The sequence below is a fragment of the Lolium rigidum genome, chromosome 2 (assembly GCF_022539505.1).
Source record: "Lolium rigidum isolate FL_2022 chromosome 2, APGP_CSIRO_Lrig_0.1, whole genome shotgun sequence".
Classification (NCBI taxonomy): Eukaryota; Viridiplantae; Streptophyta; class Magnoliopsida; order Poales; family Poaceae; genus Lolium; species Lolium rigidum.
In genome coordinates this window covers 98,109,052-98,124,113 of record NC_061509.1, presented here as the reverse complement: position 1 = coordinate 98,124,113, position 15,062 = coordinate 98,109,052, and the positions used below count along the sequence as shown (strand labels likewise).

The 15,062-nt window shown below is 44.3% G+C and overlaps 1 protein-coding gene and 1 long non-coding RNA gene across 3 annotated transcripts; one reads left to right on the top strand and one right to left on the bottom strand.

The window, feature by feature from the left end:
* The first annotated feature begins 2,039 nt into the window (after window positions 1-2,039).
* LOC124686969 lies at window positions 2,040-2,881 on the top strand. Its single transcript, XR_006998030.1, has 3 exons — window positions 2,040-2,129; window positions 2,217-2,280; window positions 2,543-2,881. It is a non-coding gene; the product is annotated as an uncharacterized LOC124686969 (long non-coding RNA).
* An 806-nt stretch (window positions 2,882-3,687) lies between these two features.
* Window positions 3,688-5,249, bottom strand: LOC124686968 (phytochrome-associated serine/threonine-protein phosphatase 1-like). 2 transcript variants are annotated; one of them, XM_047220831.1, is made up of 4 exons: window positions 4,983-5,249; window positions 4,810-4,905; window positions 4,658-4,700; window positions 3,688-4,234 (listed from the first exon to the last, which is right to left on the bottom strand). In XM_047220831.1, the coding sequence occupies exons 1-4, from the start codon at window positions 5,124-5,126 to the stop codon at window positions 4,176-4,178; spliced, it is 342 nt and encodes a 113-aa protein (XP_047076787.1). In that variant the 5' UTR covers window positions 5,127-5,249; the 3' UTR covers window positions 3,688-4,175. The 2 variants fall into 2 exon arrangements, with proteins under 2 accessions (XP_047076787.1, XP_047076789.1); XM_047220833.1 differs by having other exon boundaries at window positions 4,822-4,905.
* Between the last annotated feature and the right edge of the window lie 9,813 nt (window positions 5,250-15,062).

Below are 15,062 nucleotides of genomic sequence, written 5' to 3'. Positions count from 1 at the left end.
GTGCACCACTTCAATATGATATCAAAACCAGCAGGTCTTAAGTTTAAACTCCCCTAGTGCACTATTTAATCTAAAAATAGTTATGGGTTCCCATCTAACCCATGTCTATGATCTATAGGCTAGCCCTTTTCAACAGTTCGAACTTAAAAAGAATCTTAGCTGATGCATCAATTCAATATGGCTCTCCGTCTGCAAAAGGAGAACCACATTGCAGTGTGTCTTGTTCGGCAGCCTGGGACAAGAGAGGTATACGGCACCTCCCACCGGCGAGGGCTCGGCGGCAGCGAAGGTGCCATGCGCTGTACTTGCGCCGTCAAGGTCACGTGAGTCGCAAGAACTGTCATCATCACCACATAGCCTCATTTCACTATTGCAAATAAGAATACAAGTTTTAGGGTGATTGGCATTTTTAATAACCGTCTATCTGCCTCGATCTAACGGTGATAATTAGACGGAACCAAACTGACGGAACCAAAATTACGGGACCGGAACCAAATTCGATGGGACCGGAACCTCAGATATTTTTTGCGAATATTATAAAAGGCAAACGTCCTTTTAAGCGGCCAAATCAGCTGATGATACTACACAAATCTTAAAGCAACAAAAAAAAATTGATCATATTCTCGTGCTGTTCTCGCCAAAATCTCTCATCTCTCGCTCTCTCTCATATCTCACTCTCTCTGGATGTAGTCTGCCCAGCGACGGAGGAGAGGGCACGGACCTCCCGGCGAGCCCCGCGACGAAGGGGAGGGGGCCGCGTCGGAGGGGAGTGGAAGGGGACGGAGGGGATGGGGCCGCGTCGGAGGGGAGTGGAAGAGGAAGGAGGGGATGGAGCCGCGTCGAAGGGGAGGGGAAGATGACGGACCGGTCCCGGCGACGGAGGGGAGGGGACGGCGATCGTCTGAGGCGGCGTCCAGGGAGGTCTCTCCCGTCGATCTCCGCGACGGAGGGCAGCGCGGGGTGGAGGGGACGGCGGAGGCGCCCGGTGAGGGGAGGAGCGGCGGCATTGGTCGAGGCCAGCGTGGGGAGGAGCGGCGGCTGCGGCGTTTGTCGAGGCCAGCGAGGGGAGAAGCGGCGGCTGTGTCGTTGGACAAGGCCGGCGAGGGGAGGAGCGGTGGTGGCGGTGGACATGGCCATATCCTGTAAGTTACAGCTCCCTGTAAGTTTGTCCTCTCCCACTGAAGCTCTATTTTTTCAGAACATCCTTTCTGCAACCAATACTGAAAGCTTGCAAGGCATGTATTCTTTGCTGCTATGTTTCTAGGATCATATCGCCATGAAAAGGCATTCATATTCAACAGTTTGAGCTATGTGAAATTCCTCCTTGATCAGCATGATGCCCATAGGCATAGGCAACACGGTAGAAGCTGGGCCAATCATGAGAGGATCTTCTTCGTATTAGGTTGATTACAACCATCACTCTAGTAATTTTATGACTCCTAAAATTGCAAAAAAACTTTTAGTTTCACTCAAGCTCTCTTCTACGATTTAAACTGAAAGGATCAATTTCACTGTAAGTGGTGTGTAGGATTGTGTTGAGCTAACCAATCAAATCCTAACATGACATCATAATTTGGAAGATCCAATTCATGAAAGTATTGGAGAATTGATGTTCTCCAATGGCAAATTCAAAACCATTGCTGACAGTAGATACTAACTACCCACCTCGAGCCACCGTTACTAAAACTGATGGTGCTACAGACATAAGACAGTTAGCTGGCACAGGAAAATTCATGAGCAATATGCCACAAAGTTATTTTCATCTTGCTTGGGGCTTTAACACTCCATATTTGTTTTCAATATTTTCCTAAAAAACCGATTCTGACGACATCCCACACCCAGTCCTGCTTCGGAAAACACCCAGTCCTAACGGTTTACTGGCCTTTCCAACAGCGCAATCTACATTATCTCTTTCAATATGAAAAATATCCCAAAAACACAACCAGATTCGATCTGGTAGACAGGGGGGTCATCAATGTTTCACAAAGTATGATCTAGCAGTATTAGAATGATAACAGATGATAACAGGCCACAATTTGCCCCTGTAGATATTGACAGCACAAGAGGATAATGGAAAGTACTTGCTCGGGAGTTTCTTCTTTCTGGAGATCTGTAGTTGCTTCCTGCAGGTCATAGTCACTCATGAACAAAATGCTCAAAGTTTAGTTCAATGTTTTCTTTTAGCTTTGTTAACTATCTTCGGGTTTATTTGGCAGCCTGAATCAAAAGTTGGAGTTCGCACTTGCCTCTCCTGGAATGGTCTTCACAGCTCCTCCTAAGGTAAACTCTAAGTTACTCGACTTCTTTCTAGGATTCGACTGAATAGTAGATTACTTTAAAAAAACTGCAAAAGTTTTACAGTGATATCTAAAGACCTGATTCTGCTATTTTGTATTCTATGGATTTTTACTTGAGTAGCGCTATCAGATTGCTAATTTTTTACTAAGTATCACAACGTTTAAGTAATGAGGAATATTTACTTCTGTAGTTCCTTCTGAATTGAACTTTTGCTAAAAAAAAGGGTGCTTTGTGTTTTTTTCAGGAGCAGCAAATAATTGTTATGCAGGGCTCAACCCTCAACCTTAGAGAGTGACATGCAAATACTTTGCAAACTGTAGCGAGTAGAAGTTGAGCAAACTGGCCGTAGCAGCAAAGGTAGTAGCAGCAAGTAGGTGGAATATGTGACATGGTGAACTTGTATTAGTTGTTCACGCATGAATTTCCGTGTGTGCGTGAGATCAATCTGTACTGTTTTTAATATTTATCGATCGTTTGGGGTTGTGGATTGTAGAAACTGGTACATTATCTTACTTTCAGATTGATGTTCTGCCTGAAATTGTTTCAGAGGAAAGCTAAATACATTTGTAAGATCAGTACTTCAGTAGCAGAATCCTATGAGGCTATACAACATGAGCATTTCTCTGCTCGCAAAAATTCAGAAAGATGTGTTGCCGCTCAAGATATATAGAAAATAACACTGAAGATATTCAGAAATGGAAAAATACAAGTGTTAGTCTTCAAAAGTTTACCTTGTGTATAGCTCGTCTCCTGAGCTTGCTTCGCCGCCTCGCGTCGATGCTCTGGCCGAAGATGCTCATGCGGTCTCCAACCGACCCTGAATCGTTGCCTCCATAGTGCTGCTCCATTATTTTTGCTTTCTCCATTGCTACTTGCCTAGCTTTCTATGAAACTCTCTTGCTTGGAACAATGGTGGCCAGGTTAAATATCTCTTTGTTGGTGCGCCGGTACGTGGTGACAAAGCGAGGCATGACGATTCCAAGCCTTTCTGTCCGGCAAAGTCTAGAGGAACTCGCTACAGCAGGAAGCATTTCTTGTACACCCAGACGAAAGTGTCGCTGCGGCGATTTTTTTTTTACGTTGCTGACAGCGTGCATTACATGGACAACGAAATTAGGAGAAGAGATCTAGGTTACATTTGGAAATGTAGCAGCTTCAGACACAGTTTGTCGTGCTTCTAGTCTGAAGATTTTGCAAAAGCGTGAACTAGAGAAACTCGTCTCAGTAAGAGAGCTTTCAGTTCAGTTTTGAGTACATTCCAGTGAATATGAATTGCCCAGCCCTGCCGCACAATCAAATTCAGTATGAACAAAATGAAACCCTTCAATCATTTACTGAATGAGTATTATGCTTCATCCCACAGAAACAGAAGTACAGAACAGCATCAAAGAACTCAGAATGTTCGCCATTCATCGCAAAATTTAACTACATCAACAGAGTTAGGTTTAAAATGGTTTAAACTAACGTTCCTGAGTTGAATGATGAGAAAGATACAATCATACAATGGCCCTGCCTTGGAGACTCTGATCTGCACAAGGCAATGCTAGTTGACAGCTTCTAGTATTCTTTCGTTTCCCCTTCCTCTTCCTCCATGTGTTGACACGTTCCAGGCTTCCAGCAGATTGAACTTAACTTTGGGGCAGATAGGTGATGAAGGGAAAAAAGAACAAGTGGCAATGGCAGCTACACACGCAATAATCTATCTTACAGCGGGTTAAATTAACCTGCAACATCAATTGCATCAGATAATCAGACTGCACTATGAGCTGAAGCTACAACAATAAACACACCTATTGGATTGATCTTTAGCCCCCGAAAAATAGAAACCACAAAACACAATGTACAAAAGAGGTCAAAGAAAATATGGGACTGAGGTCCTAGGCCCTCGCATTTGGTTGTTCTCGTCGGTCTCCGTGAAGAACTTGACCTCTCTTTCCTGCGAATGGAGTAAAAACACAGCAGAATGAAATTATGAAATACAAAAAATGACATAACCAATCCCTGTTTTTCAGGAGATAACTGAAATTATGGTATGCACTACAACACTACTATGTACTATGTATTAACCAGGACCAAAATAGGTAGAAAACTAAGTTGCCAAGCTTTTTCTACCTGGCTACGCTATTAGGATCTCCTAAGTTCATATACAAAACAATTGAATTGCTACTGTACATCTCACTGATATTAGCCGTAAAAGTTTCCACTGACACCTATCAAAGGATTCAAAGCATGAGCGGAACAATTTCTTTGAGGTTTTGAAGGCAAAAGAAATATCTATAGCAGATTATTGCAAGTTGAAGATAGTAACTGAACTAGACAAGATGAAGTCCATAAGACATAGAAATACCGAATGACCTACCATATTTTCGCCGAAGCTCAGTATAGAAGCAACGTTGCCACATCTGTAACAATAATTAGGTGCAGACCACACCGGGAAAATAAATTAAAATGAGCACCCGAACTGGTTACAAGTTCAAGAACAAGTCTGAGATATGAAAACTGAGAGCTCACAGTTACAAGACCCTTGTCTTGGAACATGTATTTTAGGCCTTCCTGGACTAGTTGATGAGCCCGGCAAACTAACTCAAGATTGTTAACATGGTTGAACTGCATTAGGACAACAGGCAGTCAGTACTGGATGAAAACATCATAGAGACAATCCAGAATAAAAAACATCAATATACCTCTGTTGTCACCCGTGAGCCAAAAAGCCAACCTGCTCCACGGGGACTAACACCCCATGTCTCTATCTCTTCCGGGTCACTCCACATCAGATCACAGAAAGGTCCTTCATGAGGAATTTCGCAATTGCGATCAATTATCCGCATCTGGATACAACAAAGAAATTGTAAATCAACTAATGAAATCTCCAATTAAACAAAGAGGCCGGGCTGTGAGTCCCGCGACGGGGGAGGGGCGGCGGCTCGCGGTGGCGCCTCGCGGATGCGACGGAGTAGAGCGGGGTGCGACCGAGAGGCCGGGGCCGTCAGTCCACGCGTCGGGGCGAGGGGTGGCGGCGGAGGCTGCGGGGCGGCGGCGGCGTCGTCGGTGGCGGCGGAGGCTGCGGGGCGGCGGCGGCTGTCGCTCGTGGGAAGAACACGACTCGTTTCTGTTCTGATTTGGCCCCTTTTCCTTTTCTATCAGCTTTTGATTTTGGTTTGATAGAGTTGGAGTCTAAAACGTCCGTTCAGAATTATCATAGCATTATAGAAGTTACAGAAAAGTTATCACGGATTTAATCAACTGTCACGAAAATTTAGATTAGACGGAACCACAATTCGATTAGACGGAACCAAAGTTCCGTGCCAATCACCGATATTTTTTTCAGCAGGCCTAGTGGAATGGTGTTGCAGCTTGTGGAAGAAAACTGCGAATCAAAGAAACTTGGGATAAGCTATGGTGAATTTGCAGATCAAGTACCTACTGCTGTTTTCATGAATATACCTTGATGTCAGTATACGCATGGATGATGTATCTGTTCATCGGCATGAAGCACGATATGAGTAATACACTGGGATGTTTTTGCCTCCTCATGATCCCATCAGAATAACAAGTCACTGCAGTTTGCATACAAAAAAACACAAAGTAGTATTTTGTGCCAATATCATTTGAGTAATTAAGCACTTGATCTTCCCCTTTTTGCCAAAGTGTGAGAATGTTGCGTGGGTGGTGCAAAGATGGTAGGTGAAGAATGCCCTTCGCCACTGAATTATGTTCATCAGCGGCTGGCTATCTTATGAAATATGAGACGCGGGGAATATGGAATACACACGCTTTGCTCTGTTGGTTCACAATGTGGTCGGACAGGCGCGGCATTACTTTTGTACATAATTTTATCTTCTTGATAGCCAAGGGCCAGCGTACTTTGCCAACTTTTGCACTTCTCTAATCCATCTTGAGCTTACTAATAATGCAAATTGCCAGAAAATATTAATAACGTATAAAAGTTACTACGGGCATAGCTAGGGTGGTATATGTAGTGGGCTAGTCATAATTTGACAGGAATTACACTCTTCCTTTCGTGTTGTGTTAACAAACAGGCTGAAACAGCTCGGCTTCAAACTGCCAGAAAATGGTGATTATCGAGCCTTTTCACTTTCCTTTGCTGAGTGAAACCTGAGCGATGAAAGCAGTACAAAAGAGTGAACTGCCAGAAAATGGTGAGCATTAAGTTTCATGCACCAACCAGTATAATCAAATTATCAAAGTGATGAAGAGGTGGTGGACAATTATGTACACTTCGTGATAGAAAGAGGACAAGAACAATTTTGAATAAATTGTAAAAGCCGAGAATCTAATACCCCTGCTATGATATCATGCTAAAGAGTCATGCCTCAACGGCTCAACAAGTAAAACCAGAAGCTAGAACCGGTTTTTTCGAAACGGGGAATAAGCGCTTGGCTTCTGCACCATATGATGCACACAACCCATTTTCTTACGCGAGGTTACAATATACACGGATTGAATCAACATCTAAACCAGAAAGTTATAATGTGTATATCTATCCATGCTGAGCCACCTAGTATGCCACCATCCTGTCTGGCTGTAGATATCCATTTGCAGCCGGTTGCACATAGAAACCACATAGACTCCCGTTGATCTGCTGGAAGTGGGAAATATTAAAGTTGAATCCAGTGCGTAGCTAGAAGGATAATTTGTAAAAATATTGTATGTCTCATCTTGTTAAAAGTAATGTTGCTTCTACATGCCTTAATAGACCAACATAGGGCTGAAATACAAATACTTATTTAGCTTTATTTTTCTGATCAATTCCGTTTAACCAATTTCTCAACATATTAATTATATTGGTTGGAGGTGGAATATTGTATGTTATATATGTAATAGGACATACAATACGAGTGAAAGGACAATACTAAAAAAAGGGTATTCAACGGTCTCCTCCGAGTCGCAAAAGCGTCACTTCTTACATCCTTGCTACTTCCGTCTAGCCAGGTTATCTTTAGTGAGAAAGACCTTATGTTTGAGGAACAACATAAAAAATTATCTTCCGAGGAATTTCCAATTTCCATAAGTATGGATGTAGAAATCTAGTGTGGCCATTCATCATGCCCAAGTACACAGATTTCACTGCAAAAAGCTCCACTATGTGCTAACTTCCAAACGAACTTATAGTTCTCATCTGTGACATGAACTCCCATTAATCATCAAAATAAGTGCAGCCATCTCGTCCACTTATTGGCAGTTAAACCCCTTATGAAACCAGCATTTAGAGGAGTTTGGGAAAACACAACATGGACAAAAACATATTTCCATTATAGAGGGATGGATATTGTTGGACCAGAGATGTTTCTTTGAGCCAGATGTCCTCCTAGAATTTATCCGCTGCCCATCCTAAGTTTTGAAAAAACCCCTATGTTAAAGAACTCATCCTTAACATGCGTAAGTCATTTCCAAGAAGGTGGGTGATGAGGACATCCCTACTTCACCACTACCTCCGTCATTAACAAATGAAGATGAACCTGCTGTGAAGCTCAAGTCCAATGAAGTTCGGATTGGACCAATTACAAGAGCTCGTGCGAAGCTACTTAAACAACAGGTGAACTTGTTTCTAAACGATACTTTGATTGATGAGAACTTTATATCGCCTAAGTCCTATTACTTATGTGTCATCGGTATCAAGAGGAGACAAGCATCGCACGAGGAGAGGAGCAGCTGGACATGAAGACGGACGTCAAGATGGCCGTGAAGCTCGGACATGGAGCTGGACATGAAGATATCTCATGGACGCGCGAGGGAGGAGTGGGAGGCATGCGCGAGAGGAGAAGACGACGTCCGAGCCGGTCCAGAACCCGGTCAGACCGGCCCCCAGACCGGCCAGCCCGGTCCCTGGCCCGGTCGACCGGTCGACAACCGGCCGCCAACCGGATGAGATTTATCGTACCGGGTAAACACCGGAAAGTTGCGAAGTTTCCGGTCCACAGCCCGGTTGACCGGACCACAGACCGGCCCGTCCGGTCCACAGCCCGGTTGACCGGATTCCAGACCGGACCAGTCCGAGTCTGTCTCGACCAGATCTATTCTGGGTCGGTTTTACTTGTATTTTTCGACTGTAACTCGTCCCGGACGCCTATATAAGTGCCTTGGACGACCCCCTAGCTGCTTTAGACCAAGTTTAAGATAAACCCTAGTTCATAGTTGTTTGCTAAGCAAAACTATTGTTCCCCAACTCTCCAATTCGTTGTGATCTGGAGTTTTATGCTACTGAAAGTTTGTGTGATCTGCTGTTCCATTGGGGATTAGAAGATTGCAATCTACCGCTTCGTGGTCGTCGGCTACGTGCGCAAGTGTGTGGAGTTGCGAATATCTTGTAGGGTTGAGAGCTGTTGCATTGGCATCAGGAATCAATCGAGAGACTTCGTCGCGTCATACAAGTTATCCTCCTCATCGTCATCGATTTCATCCGTCGCTACCATCACGTGTTCATCACCACCCGTCGCTATCGAGAAGATCGGGCCACCCCTTATCATCTTGGTATCAGATTTCCAGTTTTCCTCGGTAAGCCATCCACAATCCACCCCATAGTTGAGTTGTGAGTGTTTTCCTATCCGGAAAAAGCCATAAAAAGTTAGGGTTAGGGTTTGCCATAGCCTTAGATTGCACTAATTTCGAGTCTTAGTTGCTTTTCGTAGTTGTTTTTGCGTATCTTTATCTTTCATCTAGTAGAATTGTTAGGGTTTGTGTTTTCTCTATCATCTAGTTTATCATAGTGTGTCAGTTTTGTTACTCCGAGTCCACATAGTGTACAGTGTGCTTGTTCCCAACCATAGACACAGACCTATCGATATAAAGTGACTAGGAACTTCCCCGAAGAGACTAGTTTTACCGCTCGACGAGCTGCTCGTTAGGTTATCGGTGCTTTGCATATTTCTGTTGGCCGTGTTATCAAGGAGTTGTGTCATATATCAAAAAAAAAAGAGAAATTTGAAAAGAAGCAAAAAGAGCTACATAGCTGCGTGTGTTCTACAAAAAGAAAAATCCAAAAAGAAAAGTGAAGTGCTAGTTGAATCAAGTGAAGGCCTAAGTTTACTTTACTGCACCCGTAGTTGAGCAATCTTGTGCCTGTCTCGTTGAGCTTTGCTAGCGTCTCTCTAGTGCATTGCAACTTTTCCCACATATAGTTGCATTGCCCCATTTTATCGCCTTGTGTGAGTATCATTGGTTGTCTACGGTCAGCGCTAGAGCTTGTTATTGGTGCAAATAGGTAGCCCACCTACAGCCCCACATATATCCTGCTTTGTCGTGTGATTGTTCTTATACCCTTGATATTCGCTTCGCTACATCCGTGCACTAGTCCGTCAATCCAAGTTGGTAAGCAATAGTAATTCACTTTGGAGCGGTAAGATTTACCTTTCTTATCAGTTTTGAGTGAGTTGTGAGAGTACCACCAAAGATTTTTGTTTAGTGCACTAACCTAGTAATCATGTCTTCTACCGAGAATGTTGATGTGATGCAGAAAAAGGATCCAGAAGCGACAGTTACTTGGCTGGAGTATGAGGCACTACGTGATCACCTACAACGTGAAATCCGTGTTGCCAATGAAGCGTTGGACAAGGATATTCAGAGTGTTCACTTGAAGGTCGATGAGACTACTACAGCGGTTAATACCGTTCAAACATCGGTGACGACTCTTCAAGCATCTATACAAGCTTTGACAACCGCCGTTGGTGAGATACGTACAATGGTGCAACAACAACCACCACTTGATGAAGATGGCGAGTGTGCAAGGTGACAATGCCGAAGCTGCTCATGCTCAAGGGCGTGGTGTTGGTCGTGGTCTTGGACGTGGCGTTGGTGATGCGTTCCGTGGTCGTGGTTTTGTCCCCGTCGGAGCCCAACGTGTTCTACAACAACAAGACGATGGTTTGGGTAAGCCCAAGTTCTCAATTCCCGGATTTGAAGGAGGTACCGATGTTGAAGAATATCTTACATGGGAGCCGAAGATTGAGAGATTATGGCGTTTACATCCCGACTATACCGAAGATAGGAAGATCAAGCTTGCTTCCTCTCGAATTTGATGGCTATGCATTGCGTTGGTGGGATGGACTTGTGAGTGCTCGAGAAGAAGATGGTGAGCTGCATATTATCACATGGCGTGCTATGAAGGCGGCAATGAGAGCTCGTTTTGTGCCTACCAATTACTTGCGTTCCGTCTTTGACAAGTTGACCCAATTGAAACAAGGTGTGTTGACAGTTGATGCTTACTACATGGAGATGGAGATGCTTATGCAGCGTGCCCGTGTCCGTGAGTCTCTTGAGATGACACTACAGAGATTTCTGAACGGTCTTAGATTTAACATCAAGGGCATTGTGCGTCATCACACTTATGCTACTATGAATGAGTTGCTACATCATGCAAGAGAAGCTGAGTCACAGCTTGGTCGAAGAACTCGCAAATGAAGGGCCGTGCTACGTGCGCCGGGCGTTACACACCCGCGCGCCGCCCTTCATGGCGCCATCATACGCGCCCTGCGGATGTTCCTTTTTCGTCTAGCAAGCCGGTCTCTAGTGTCACCAACACAAAGAAGGCCGCTCCTGCAGCAAGTGGAACTAGTTCTAACATGTCGACAGCGCGCAACCGTGATATGGTTTGTCATACATGTGGTGGCAAGGGTCACTTCAAGAAGGATTGTCCTAATCGCAAAGTTATGATAATTAATGAGGACAATGAGTATGAAACTGGAGATGATGTTGATCCAAATGCTCCAGATGAGGATGATTATGATAGTGATGGTTATGTGTCTTTTCCTTCTGAAGCTCAAACTATTCTTGTCTCGCAGCGTGTTCTTAATGTGCAGTCAAGTGCATCTACAAAGCGCTGTAATTTGTTTCAAACAAAGGCACTAGTTGGTCCTGATAAAGCTTGCAAGGTCATTATTGATGGCGGGAGTTGTCGCAATCTAGCAAGCAAAGAGTTATGTGCCAAGCTGAAACCGAAGTATCTACCGCACCCGCATCCATATTATATTCAGTGGTTGAGCAATAATGGTGAGATGAAGGTGAGCCACATGGTGCGTGTTGATTTTGAGATTGGACCGTATAAGGATTCCATTGACTTTGATGTGGTTCCTATGACGGTTTGTCACCTACTGTTGGGCCGGCCATGGCTCTATGACCGTTCTGTGCAACACAATGGCCGCGCCAATACATATCACTTGGAGTTCAAGGGCAAGAAAATTAACTTACAGCCTATGTCACCACAAAGCAAATTGTCAATGAGTCTCGTCAGAAGATTGAAGTGAACTTGGAGGATGCATCCATAGATAGGCGAGAGAATTGTAATGCCGTGAGTGATATAACGAAAAGTGAGAGAGTGAATTCCTTAGTCTCATTAGCCACCAAACAAGACATGAGAGAATTTAGTGAGGATCCTACAGCCATGCCTCTTGTGCTCATGTACAAGGGTACGGTTTTGGTTTCTAACGACATGACCCCTCTTCCTCTTGGTGTTTCTAATGTTTTGCAGGAATTCAGCGACGTGTTTCCGGAAGAGGTACCCGCAGGACTTCCACCATTGCGAGGTATTGAGCATCAAATTGACTTGATCCCCGGAGCATCGCTGCCCAATAGGGCACCATATAGAACGAATCCCGAAGAAACGAAGGAGATACAGAAGCAAGTACAAGCGCTACTCGACAAAGGTTATATCCGTATAAGCCTTAGTCCTTGTGCTATTCCGGTTATTCTTGTTCCTAAGAAAGATGGTACATGGCGTATGTGCGTAGATTGTAGAGCGATAAACAACATTACTATTCGATATCGTCATCCTATTCCCCGTTTAGAGGATATGCTAGATGAATTGAGTGGTGTCGTTGTTTTCACTAAAATTGATTTGCGTAGTGGTTATCATCAAATTAGGATGAAAGAAGGGGATGAGTGGAAAACCGCCTTTAAAACAAAATTTGGTTTATATGAGTGGTTAGTAATGCCTTTTGGTTTGACTAATGCACCGAGCACTTTCATGAGACTGATGAACCATGTTTTGCGCGATTTTATTGGCAAGTTTGTGGTTGTGTATTTTGATGACATATTAATCTACAGCCGCAATGAATCTGATCATATTATACATATTCGACATGTTTTGCAAGTGTTGCGTGATAGTAAACTCTATGGTAATCTTGAGAAGTGCACATTTTGCAAAGATAAGGTCATATTTCTGGGTTATGTTGTCTCTAAGCATGGAGTAGAAGTAGATGTGTCTAAAATTGAAGCTATTCAAAATTGGCCTACTCCCATGAATGTGAGTCAAGTTAGGAGTTTTCATGGTCTAGCTGGGTTTTATCGCCGTTTTGTGCCCAATTTTTCTACTATTGTTGCACCTTTGAATGAATTGACTAAAAAGGGTGTTGTCTTTGAGTGGGGCGTTGTCCAAGATCATGCTTTTGATGAACTGAAACGATTGTTAACTTCTGCACCATTGCTTGCACTTCCTGATTTCAATAAGCAATTTGAGATTGAATGTGATGCTAGTGGTATTGGAATTGGTGGTGTGTTGATGCAAGAGAGTCGCCCAATTGCATATTTTTCTGAGAAATTATCTGGTGCTAAGTTGAACTATCCTATATATGATAAAGAATTGTATGCTTTAATTAGAGTTCTTGAGGTTTGGCAACATTACTTGTGGCCAAAAGAATTTATCATACATTCTGATCATGAAGCTTTGAAATATCTGAAAGCCCAATCTACTTTGCATAGGCGTCTTGCTAAGTGGGTTGAGTTCATTGAGTCTTTTCCGTACATTATTAAGCATAAGAAGGGAAAAGATAATATTGTTGCCGATGCTCTATCTAGGAAGACTATGCTATTAACCCATCTTGATGTTAAAATTCCTGGATTAGAGGTGTTATGTGATTTATATGCGACTCGATCATGATTTTGCTGAACCGTACCGCTTGTGTGTTATGGGTAAAGCATGGGAAAAATATCACATACACGATGGATTCTTGTTTAGAGCTAACAAACTATGTGTTCCAGTAATCGTCTCGTGCGTTTGCTCTTATTGCAGGAATCTCATGTCGGAGGTTTGATGGGTCACTTTGGGCGTGAGAAGACGCTACTCATGCTCGCTCGATCATTTTTATTGGCCAAAGATGAGGCGGGACGTGGACGGGTATGTGAAGAGGTGCATTACTTGCAACAAGTCCAAGTCCAAGCTGAAGCCTCACGGTTTGTATACTCCGTTACCGGCACCTACTACACCTTGGGAGGATATTAGTATGGATTTTGTGTTGGGTTTGCCGCGTACTAAGAGAGGCCATGATTCTATATTTGTGGTAGTGGACAGATTTTCTAAAATGTCACACTTTATTGCTTGCCACAAAAGCGACGATGCGTCGCATATTGCTAACCTGTTTTTCGGGGAGATTGTTCGACTACATGGAGTCCCGAAGACTATTGTTTCGATCGTGATGTGAAGTTCATGAGCTACTTCGGAAGACACTTTGGGGGAAGTCGGGGACAAAGCTACTATTCGGCACTACTTGTCATCCCCAAACCGATGGTCAAACCGAGGTGGTGAATCGAACCTTGTCACAACTGTTGAGATCCATGATCAAGAAGAACCTCGAAGGAGTGGGAAGAGTGTTTGCCGCATGTGGAGTTTGCTTACAACAGGCGGTACATTCTACCACGGAGCTGTGTCCTTTTGAGGTGGTGTATGGTTTCAAACCCATTACTCCACTTGACTTGTTGCCTTTGCCCATACATGAGAGAGTTAATATGGAGGCATCCAAGAGGGCAGATTTTGTGCGTAAGATCCATGTGAAGACTAAAGAGTTGATCGAGAAGAAAGGCAAGAGCAATGCCGCAAGGATGAACAAGAAGCGCAAAGAGATGTTGTTCAAGCCCGGTGATATGGTCTGGGTACATTTTCGCAAGGATAGGTTCCCGAAGCTGCGGAAGTCTAAGTTGAAGCCTCGTGGTGCTGGTCCTTACAAAGTGCTTGCCAAGATCAATGATAATGCATACTCGATAGATCTTCCAGCTTGATGAGTTTGGTGTCGGTAATTCTTTCAATGTTGCTGATTTGACACCATATGACGGAGAAGACCTTGGAGCGTCGGGGTCGACGCCTTTTGAAGGGGGGAGATGATGAGGACATCCCTACTTCACCACTACATCCGTCATTAACAAATGAAGATGAACGTACTGTGAAGCTCAAGTCCAATGAAGTTCGGATTGGACCAATTACAAGGGCTCGTGCGAAGCTACTTAAACAACAGGTGAACTTGTTTCTAAACGATACTTTGATTGATGAGAACTTTATACCGCCTAAGTCCTATTACTTATGTGTCATCAGTGTATCAAGAGGAGACAAGCATCGCACGAGGAGAGGAGCAGCTGGACATGAAGACGGACGTCAAGATGGCCGTGAAGCTGGACATGGAGCTGGACATGAAGATATCTCATGGACGCGCGAGGGAGGAGCGGGAGGCATGCGCGAGAGGAGAAGACGACGTCCAGGCCGGTCCAGAACCCGGTCAGACCGGCCCCCAGACCGGCCAGCCCGGTCCCTGGCCCGGTCGACCGGTCGACAACCGGCCGCCAACCGGATGAGATTTATCGTACCGGGTAAAAACCGGAAAGTTGCGAAGTTTCCGGTCCACAGACCGGCCCGTCCGGTCCACAGCCCGGTTAACCGGATTCCCGACCGGACCAGTCCGAGTCTGTCTCGACCAGATCTATTCTGGGTCGGTTTTACTTGTATTTTTCGAACAGAACTTGTCCCGGACGCCTATATAAGTGCC

Bases quoted from the DNA above. Each gene is read 5' to 3' on its own strand.
- LOC124686968 (XM_047220831.1), bottom strand. From the start codon at position 5,126: ATGCGGATAATTGATCGCAATTGCGAAATTCCTCATGAAGGACCTTTC. The intron at 4,701-4,809 runs GTGAGCTCTCAG...TTATTGTTACAG, and splicing joins AAGACAAGGGTCTTGTAACT to ATGTGGCAACGTTGCTTCTA. The intron at 4,235-4,657 runs GTAGGTCATTCG...CTCCATTCGCAG, and splicing joins TGAGCTTCGGCGAAAATATG to GAAAGAGAGGTCAAGTTCTT.